The sequence below is a fragment of the Paramacrobiotus metropolitanus genome, unplaced genomic scaffold, assembly GCF_019649055.1.
Source record: "Paramacrobiotus metropolitanus isolate TYO unplaced genomic scaffold, Prichtersi_v1.0 Parri_scaffold0000085, whole genome shotgun sequence".
NCBI lineage: Eukaryota > Metazoa > Tardigrada > Eutardigrada > Parachela > Macrobiotidae > Paramacrobiotus > Paramacrobiotus metropolitanus.
Genome location: NW_026570305.1, coordinates 315,235 through 324,836, shown reverse-complemented (window position 1 = coordinate 324,836; position 9,602 = coordinate 315,235). Strand labels below are relative to the sequence as shown.

The 9,602-nt window shown below is 46.8% G+C and overlaps 2 protein-coding genes across 2 annotated transcripts; both read right to left on the bottom strand.

The window, feature by feature from the left end:
* Positions 1-5,498: 5,498 nt before the first annotated feature.
* On the bottom strand, positions 5,499-7,472 carry LOC129595987 (zinc metalloproteinase nas-4-like). Its single transcript, XM_055493127.1, has 4 exons — positions 7,153-7,472; positions 6,653-6,867; positions 6,406-6,581; positions 5,499-6,139 (listed from the first exon to the last, which is right to left on the bottom strand). The coding sequence occupies exons 1-4, from the start codon at positions 7,390-7,392 to the stop codon at positions 5,652-5,654; spliced, it is 1,119 nt and encodes a 372-aa protein (XP_055349102.1). The 5' UTR covers positions 7,393-7,472; the 3' UTR covers positions 5,499-5,651.
* A 459-nt stretch (positions 7,473-7,931) lies between these two features.
* Positions 7,932-9,582, bottom strand: LOC129595988 (hatching enzyme 1.2-like). The gene is made up of 4 exons (XM_055493128.1): positions 9,289-9,582; positions 8,845-9,056; positions 8,580-8,755; positions 7,932-8,449 (listed from the first exon to the last, which is right to left on the bottom strand). The coding sequence occupies exons 1-4, from the start codon at positions 9,526-9,528 to the stop codon at positions 7,965-7,967; spliced, it is 1,113 nt and encodes a 370-aa protein (XP_055349103.1). The 5' UTR covers positions 9,529-9,582; the 3' UTR covers positions 7,932-7,964.
* Positions 9,583-9,602: the final 20 nt, after the last annotated feature.

The window sequence follows — 9,602 nt, the reverse complement described above, 5'->3', positions numbered from 1 at the left end:
AGGAGAGCGTGGAGTGGGCGAGGGCGTGTCTCTAGTGCCTGAGCAGCCGCACGCAGGTGCTGGTTAAGCTAGTCATCGCGCGCCGGCTGTTGTTGTGCGGCCACGAGGAGAGAGACCTTTGGCCGCCATAGACCAGCAACTGCAGGGCCCCCGTCTGCTCCTGCTGGTTGATTATTGCACGAGTGTTACTTGAGCGAAGCAGGACTCAATCTGCAGGACGTCGTGGACATGGTGGAGGACGTGGCCGGCCCTGCTGTGGAAGGCCAGCCGCCTGGAGCTAGGATGGATATATACTCATGCGGGCCGATGTGGCCGGCCGGCCGGGCACGAGGTCAACGTCCTGTCCGTCGAGAGTGGAACAGACGCTGTAGACAGACTCTGCGATCGAGAGCAGCAGGTCGGACCGGAAGTGGACTTGTCGGCCCTGCCCTGTCGAGCCTGATGGCTGCCGGCGTGCCGCCCATCCATCCCCGCAGGAATTAATGGAAAAGGAATGCCGTCAGGGCCGACAACGCCTCAACATCCTTTTGCAGGTGGGTGCATGGTCTTTGTTCTGTGCAGGCAAACTGTGCATTCCTATGGTACCTGTATTATTATCAGGGCCTGGAGGACTACCCTACCAGACCGCGGATCCGATCCGCGCTCGACCACCACGCATAGCCGCGACTGAGACTGGACGCCGGACGCCGAACGCTGGACGCCGTGGCCAGCGTGGACGTGCCCATGCTGATCAAGCTGACCGTAGCCTTTTTGGCCAAAGTGTACAGCGAGTCGCAGTCCGACGACTGGAATGTTAATGGGTGTGTGCGAGGCGGCTGTGCTGACCTTTGGCTGCAACTGCCTCCAGTGCATTAGACATACGTGTCCACGGAGTGGGATTCCATCATCCCAGGATCAGCTTGCAACTGCAGCTTCCTTGTCAGTGATCGCCGGTACGGGCTTTTCGAAAGGTGCAGTGCCGCTGTTCCCGGCCAGTACCGTACTTCTATAGGGGATCTCAAAGAGTCCGACAACTCATGGGCGCGGCCCGGCCCCTGGAGCGTTCCTTAAACTTGTACAGATACAATATTTAATACTCTTTCCTAATATTGTTTCCTCTCTTTAGGCGTTGTGAATGGCATGGGCATTTGCATGGGCTTACTTGTTACTACATACGAAGATGGCTACGAATACTGTTGAAAATTGGGTCAACTGGCATTCAGTTGCAATAAAACATTGCTAGCTAATTCGGTGTGCATTATGTAATTATTCCCACTCGATCAAACACATTCAGTAATGCCAGAGAAGCTAGCGCAACGCATACAGTCGCCGATCGACCGCCCTACGTTGCGAATTTTCGGTATCGTGTGGCGCTTCGTAAATCTTACGTAAACGTATGTACTGTCCTGCAGAAATAAATGTTGCTGTTATTTGGTCAGTGAACGGTTTAAGTCTTCTACACAGCAGCCTTTTCATGCGTAAATTTTATTCTTAATGATTATTAACCACAATGAATACAGGTATCGAACAAAAATCCGCACACAGCAAATCTACCAATCCTGAAAACATGACAGACGAGAACAGCAGAAGCCTAAAAGACAGAGCCCCCACATGTCACGCAAACTAGGTCACTGGTTAACGGTCGAAACGCAAAGCGTTGAATTGATAACCCCAGAATTCACATCGTGCGCAACAAGCAGAAAATCCAACTCCCAACTTCCACGTCCCATTCGCCAGTCCACAGAGTTCGGAAAATTCACCACCAAGGAGGTTCGCGAAGATGGCCACAAACAGTTGCATGAAATGAGCGAGAAAGCAATGAAAATGCCAGGGTCCACCAGGGTTCCCGAGTCCCGATCCACGGTTCCCAACCTCACCAGACAGCAGCCTTTGATCGATATAAACATGAACAAAAGTTACTGTATATCTATATGTATACGTTTAGGCTGTTTAGTTAGTGCAGTGCATTGTGTTGTGTTATGGCTTCCGTTGCAATTGCAGAAGCTCAGTTACTTTAGCAGTACTTAATAGTCTCGTCTATACTTGAGCCGGTCGGCATTTGTCTCTGGCTAGCCTCTAAAGAAGCCGTAAAACTATCCAACTCGTAATCTTTTTTACCGGCAACATTTCCATTAATTTTTTCACTGGCCGCGTAGTGCGTACTATACTGTACCGTGTACGCTAACATTTCTGGCAAAGTTCGTTCTGCAGTTTCATGCAGTTCTGCAGTCGCAAGTTCATCTGCAGTTTCATGCATATGTGTATCAAACTTCATGGTTATTTGGATCTAGTGCGCTACTGTGTACCATACTCGGGCAAGTAATAAAATTACTGCAGCAGCGCTATCAGTGCCGGTACGATGCTGGTATCGCCGTCTTAATATACGATGTGTGTGTATAGATATATGTATGAGCAAACGGTTATTTAATTTGTTGGCCAAGTGCAGAGTATTCCAACAGGAAGAATTATGCTTTTTTGCTGATCCTCATTGGCTGAACCGAAGATGATACCGCATTATTGCATCAGCCGGGATTGGATTTATTGTTAATTGGGTTAGCATGCTGCGTCCGCGTTAAGGTTGGCGTGCCTGTTTGCATGGCTCTTTTTTGCCTGTGTACGCATATGTCACGCTTCGCTGTACAGCGATACAATACGCGGTATATATGTGGAAACTGCAAAGGAGAAAAGTGACGCTCGGAGGATGAGACAATTCCTGTGTGAGATTAATGCACCTCCGCCGACGTTGAAGAGATATATGCAGTTGCGTCGTTGAGCATACAAGGTGCGCTTGACTATTTACATATACCGCTCAAGAAGGAATATGCCGGCGTTAGATCCCAGTCGCACCGGAAGTGGTAAATCTCCAACATTCGTTTACGGGGATAATTGTCGAGTTGTTGAGTAATAATCGGTGGAATAATTATTACTCAATAAATTTTATACTACGCGGACAATGAGCGGCATTAGCGTGAACGGCAGCCGGCTGGGCGCCCGCGCCAGATCGGACCTGTCGCCGGCGGCCGGCAATCCGAAGAGCACGAAGGAGTGGACGTGGGTCAGTCTGGGCGGGACGGCAGCTGCGAGCGCACGGAGGCCACGCCCTTCGTGCCCGCCAACGAGGTGGCCATCTGGCTGACGCGGCTCTCCTTCCCGGTGCTGCTGCTCGTCGGCACTCTCGGCAACTCCCTGGGCATCTGGCTGGTCCTCAAGGAGCGCCGCCACGGACGCCGCCGCAGCAGTCGCCCGCTGGACCGGTCGCCCGCCAGGAAGATCTGAGAAAGTTTAGGGTACTGGGCATCGGAAACTTGGAATTACCTCAGCTCTCAATTGTTTGATTCCGACGCTGGATACTTTTACTTATGCAACCAGGGAAGTGGATGCTACTGGAGATCTAGCAGCTACCACAGTGAACTGAGTGAAGACTGTAATGGGAAAGCGAATTACCATCCTCTAAAACATCTCGAATACCGGGGTACGTTTTCACAGACGTGAGGCCTATACATATACCGCAATTTCTTACCGCTTTTAATTACTGTAACTGCGTTTCGAAAAATTTTCAAAATAGGTTTTCAGAATTAGATGTAATTCGTCCGCAATAGTGAACGAAGCTGAAAACTCCCTTGAAATAACTTTCTTTTTGCAGTTGTTCTGAAAGCTGGACAAAACCTCAGCTTGTCCGCATCGTATGATTCTCCAAATGGAGAATTCGTGCTGGAAATGTTACGACCCAAAAACTCTTGTTTTGTGGCACAGGTGTGACAATCGGCAAGGTTTTAAAGCGTCAGCGCGAGAAGCGTTACAGTACGTGACCTTGTCACACAACGGAAGTGTGACTGCGCGTAACGAACGCCACTCTTTCGTGTGGGTCTCCTCAGCGAGAAAACAGCTGAAACCGGAGCTTCGGCTGTATGATGACGGATTCCTGTATCTGTGCGACGAAAAAGGATGTTTCTGGCAGTCCAGTGGATTTCTGGATGCATGTTCAAACACCCAGGTGGACGGTGAAAACCAAAGCAGTCACACTCGGCAGGCGGGCATCACCACTCTACACACCAAATAGAGATTATGCGCCACCATCTGGCACGAGACCAACATTTCCATCCTCACGAACGAAATGCGGAAAATCAGCGGTATTCGAGCAAATTTACCTGGTGATAAAGACAAGAACAGTTCATCAACGTTAAACTAGGCTGTGTTCTGGTTGCGTACAGTCAAATCAACTTTCGCGGCAACTCGAGTTCGTTCACGCCCACGCAAGAAGACGACCGGTACATCGATCCGTTTGAGCAGCAACGATATCCAAACGGTGTTCTGTCGATAAAGTGCGCTTGCTCTCGAAATTACCATATAGAACAAGGCCAACTCGCCAACATCGAAACGATAGGTGGAATTTATCCAAATGAGAAATTATGGGCTACGCTGTGGTTCGAAGCCAATCAGACCGTCGGCGAAACGCACATCGGCAGTGGTGTTTACATGAATCTTTTGTGGGAAGCCCGGAATAAATACAGTTCGGCAAAAGTGACAAAAGGATTGCACGCTCATCACATACTCAGAAATAAATTTAGAATGAGCAGAAACGCAGTTTTCACCGATTTATGGCAGCTCGTATACATTCGAAAATCAGTCTTGGAACAATGCCGTGCAGTCGCTTAAATGTTTCTGTGCGCATCCAGAAAAACGTGGGAGCATAGATATTGTGGAAATAAACACGCAATACGCTTTGTGTGCGGTTATATGGCATGAAACGCACTGGACTATGGAGGAAATGCGATTAATTACCGGCATCCAGGCAAACATCCATTTTGACGTACAGGACACGTTTAGCTCAGTTAAAATGCATGCTGGATGCGTCTTGATCGCGTACAGTCAGATCAATCTTCAGGGAACTTCAAAATGGCTTAATCCGGGGCACGATGGAAAAGACACTTGGCACGCTCCATTCTCTGTGCAAGACTATCGACAAGGTGTACGCTCGCTGCGATGTGACTGCTCCGGTAATTATCACATGAAAGCCGGTTCGAACGGAAGTAATAACGTTATTGGGAGCGTAACTCCTCGAGATAAACTATGCGCAATACTATGGATGGAACGCAACTATACTAAGGGAGAAACTCGCTTCGTCAGCGGGGTGAGTTTAAACCTGCATCCTGCCGTTCATGCCCAATATGCTTCGGCACAAGTGACCTTGGGATGCTCTCTGAAAACGTACAGCAGGGTCAATTTCGAAGGATATGCATCAGTGCACGAAGCCTGGCAACAATGGCCCACAGTTACCTCCTACATTTTTGAAGGACAAACGCGTGAGAATGGTATAAGATCTTTGAAATGTTTTTGCGTGTAGTGATTTTCACATTTTTGTGTGAGTGCGATTCTGTCTTGAAATCTCGCTATCTCGCTTTTTATCAACTGTTAAGTGCTGATGTTGTACTGAATAATCGCTAGCCTCCTTTATCTGGCATTAGATTACGTACTCATACTTCTGGAAAGGTAAAAAACATTACAGTGTTAAGATAGGCCCCATAAAAAGTAATGTTGTTCTTTGTGTTATTACCATTCAAAAGCTTCGTGCAAAAGGCTTGTGTTTATCATGAAAAATCCGACGAAATTTGCTATAATGAGAATTTTAAATCATGGCTGCGAAATTCGCACAGTTCAGAGACATCATCGTATTAAGCACAAGTGCATTTCAGTGAGCGCACATCATTATCATACGACTGGCCCTCGAAACTGTACCACAACACGCCCTCCTGTGTCGGCTTAAAGGTCGTCGCAGTGCCCTGGAAATTAACGCGGTTGTACGTTGTTAGCGTGCACCCTAAGGTGACCTTGGCGGAACTGTACTGGTCCTGGGCGTTGGCGTGGAGGTTCGTTTGGATCCCGCTGACAAACAGCGAATGTGGGCCACTGTAATCGGCGTCGTACCACAGTGTGGCGCACAGCGGATACAGGGCGTTGATCTCTTGGATATCGGTGTCGCTCAGCTTCTCAATCTGCCCGATTTGGTAGTTTTGGTACTGGGTTTTGGGACGGATGGTCCAGATGCTGGGATTAATAGCGAAGGCGTACATGTTGTAATGCATGATGGAGCCGAAGTCGTAGCCGGTTCCCGATGTAGTAACGATGCTGGCACCATACTTGTTGAATGCATGATGCTGGTCTAAAGTGTATCAAACATTTTCTTACGTCAACGTTGGCCAAACGTTAATTACAGCAACTATTAAGAATCCATTTTACACAGGAGCTTATGGAGATTTTTATTTGCTACTGTAAGTTAGCCAGGTCAATAACTCAGTTTCTAGTTTTGAATATTTTTACGTCATAAAATAATAAATTAGGCGCTGATTGCGTTGGACAAGTAGCGTTGACATTTGTGTTGAAGAACAAAGCGTAAAGCTGTTTAAAGAGAATTATTCGGAACTTTACCTTGAGGAACGTTGTTGAGGTTCAAGTCAATGTAACTGTCACGGTCCGGGCGTGATTGCTCGTGCCAGAAACCGACCGCGTGGTTAAGTTCATGGACGATGGTTCCATAGTGGACACATCCCTGTCCTAAGGATAGCTGCTGCGCTCCACCGTGCTGTCCCACCCAACTCCAACACCTGCAAGAACGATTTGGCACTGCATAATTACAACAAAACAGTTTTCTGGTATGCTTGTTTTAGACCGTTACCCAGATCCCTTGAAGATGGTCAAGTAATTTGGTTCCGAACCGGTCCGTTGATAAAATCGGACCGCTTCCGTTCTTTCGAATTCCTTAAAAGCCCGCTGGATGATGGCGCGCTCGGCCGCAGTAAACGAGCTGGCAATTTCGTAATACACGAATCCGCCCCACCAGAGGGGATACTGCAGGGTTCCGGCTCGGCTCACACCGTTCAGTTTCATATCCTGAATTCGAACATGGGCATTTTAGTATAATATTTAATCAGTCTTTCCCAGGCAGACGTTCGAGTTGTCTACACTATGGAAAGCTAATCCTGTCAGTACGTAATTTGATGCCGTGGATTCAAATTATTATTTCTGTTGAAACTGTAATACAGTGCGTACTGGGAAATGAACTGCGAACGTATTTATTTTCATATTTACTGTTTCATGAATTTGTACACAAAAAGCGTAATTTCGACGTAGTTAACTTCACGTGTCTGTAGTCATACTAATTTGTTAAACCATTACCAAGTCAGCGATGGTGTCACCATCCTCGATAACTCCGGCAATATCCCCTTCAAACAAAATGGGTTCTTTGGTATTTCCACTGGGTGTAACCTGCTCGTTGAAGCACCTCACCGGATCGGCTGAGCGCACCGGTGACATGGTGCATGTCCAATCAATCGGTGGTTTGCCATTTATAGTGGACGGTGCTGCGCTGACGCTGGACAGGACGACCAAGAGGCTAACCAGAGTAACGAACGCCATTTTGCCGATGATGCGAGAAGATACGTGTGCCACAATGCACTAGACACCGACGATAGAATGCTCACCGCAACATTTTGAATACTCGTATTTGATTAGAACTTTAGAAAGCCAGTTTATCGAATGGCTGATAAAGTAAATCAATTGTTTCAGCGTGTCAACCTTGACCTGATTTAGAACAGACAATTGCTCGGCGATACTGTAACGACTGATTATGGTTGTATTGTTAAACTGTTCGACATTTCTGTTATTGCAAATTTATTCAAAAACATAAAGATGACGACAACAAGGATTTCAATAAGCTGCAAAAGATTATGGTTTTAGAAAATTTGATTACTAAAAACATCCAAGTAATTTTCTTTTTCTAGTAATCGACGTTGGTATACCAGTACTGTGTTTCAGTGCATATACCGTGAAAAATGTATTGCATAGTTTTCTATGAGCTTTTACTCTAATACGTAATTTAAATGAATTTTGACAAAATGCGCCGATCATAAAACGGTTGTTTTTAAATTTTGGCAAACTTTTCGGAACACAAAGCATAACGGCCCGCCTCTTTAATAGAGATCAACAGTCTAAGAGCAAGTGCATTTCAGCGATCGCGCATCATTATCGTAATTCTGGCCGCCAAAACTGAACTCCGACACTTCATCTGTCGCCCTCAACACGGTGCTCTGACCCTGGAAGTTGACCTGGTTGAAAAGCGTTAACGCGCATCCCGGGGTGACCTTGGCCGAACTGAACTGATCCTGGCTGAGAGCATGCAGATTGGCCTCGATTCCCCCAACAAACCGTGACTCGCCTTTGGTGTAATCCGCTTCATACCACAGCGTGGCGCACAGTTTGTACAGGGAGTTGATCTCGATAATGTCCGTCGGCGTCAGATAGTAGCGTTGCCCGATCTCGTAGTGGCTGTACTGCGGCTTAGGGCGGATGGTCCACATGTCGTAGTCCATGGCGAAGGCGTACTGGTCGTAGTGCATAATCGAGGCAAAGTCGTAGCCGGTGTTGGAGGTCGTCACTAGGCTGGCTTCGTATTTATCAAAATTATAGCGGAGTCCTGCAGTGCATTAGGAAACGCATGATTAATAACTGGACTACATACAACCGAATAACCTTTACCGTTACGTATAAATTTATATAAACGATATGAAACATTATTGTCGATTTTCGAATCGTTTATTTTGTACCTTCATGAACGTTGTCCAGGTTCAGATCAACGTAGTCATCCCGATCCGGTCGCGACTGCTCGTGCCAGAAACCGATAGCGTGGTTGAGCTCGTGGACAACGATGCCATGGTAAGCGCAACCTGGTCCAATGGACACCTGCTGCATTCCACGAAGCATTCCCACATAGCTCCAACAGCTACGGACATTAATGATTAATCCCAGATTATTAAAATGATATTGATACATTAATATTGGATGCGTGTGGTCCGAAAGACGAGAACGCACCCAGAGCCTTTAAAGATCTTAATGTAGTCCTCCTGGGACGATCTCGGGTAGAAACGAACGACATCCGTCTTCTCGAACTCCTTGAACGCCCCCATGATGATCTCGCGCTCCTCTTCGGTGAAGATGTCGTCGATTTCGTAGTATACATATGCCCCCCACCATCGAGCATATTGCAGTGTTCCAGCCTTGCTTTTGCTGTTCAATTTCATATGCTAAAATAAACCCAAAATAATAAACACCCACAGAATATTTTACAATGCAGTAAAAATTAAATCACACTAGCAGTAAATTCAGTTATATTGTACTTTCTTTCAAAACATTATTATAAGAGAATCGTATTTAAAATCGTGAAAAATTCTTATTCGAACGTACTTAGTTTATACAATAATGCAGGAAACAAAAACGTTGAACGAAAAATTTTGTGGTTATAATTCTCGGGCATACCAAATCTGTGATGGTGTCTCCTGGCTGGATGACACCTGCAATGTCACCTTCAAACAAGAGTGGCTCTGTTGGCTCACCGCTTTTCACGGCTTCCGGAGTAAAGCATTTGACCGGATCCGCGGAACGCACTGGTGACGTCGTGCATGTCCTGTCGATGGGTGTCTTACCGTTGATTGTTGCCGGTGCAGCGAGAACGCTGGACAGGACGGCAAAAAGGCAGACAACCACGAGCAAAGCCATCTTGGTGAATGGTGAACACTGAACGGTGTAGCGCAAACTGGTGTTTTCAAAATTAACGCTGCATTTGATATACA

What these genes read in the sequence shown, in the direction of transcription:
- LOC129595988 (XM_055493128.1), bottom strand. Translation starts at nt 9,528, where the DNA reads ATGGCTTTGCTCGTGGTTGTCTGCCTTTTTGCCGTCCTGTCCAGCGTT. An exon ending in GAGACACCATCACAGATTTG is followed by an intron (nt 9,057 to 9,288) that starts GTATGCCCGAGA and finishes GGTTTATTTTAG; the next exon opens with CATATGAAATTGAACAGCAA. An exon ending in CCTGGACAACGTTCATGAAG is followed by an intron (nt 8,450 to 8,579) that starts GTACAAAATAAA and finishes AATGCACTGCAG; the next exon opens with GACTCCGCTATAATTTTGAT.
- LOC129595987 (XM_055493127.1), bottom strand. Translation starts at nt 7,392, where the DNA reads ATGGCGTTCGTTACTCTGGTTAGCCTCTTGGTCGTCCTGTCCAGCGTC. An exon ending in ACCATCTTCAAGGGATCTGG is followed by an intron (nt 6,582 to 6,652) that starts GTAACGGTCTAA and finishes TCGTTCTTGCAG; the next exon opens with GTGTTGGAGTTGGGTGGGAC. An exon ending in CCTCAACAACGTTCCTCAAG is followed by an intron (nt 6,140 to 6,405) that starts GTAAAGTTCCGA and finishes GATACACTTTAG; the next exon opens with ACCAGCATCATGCATTCAAC.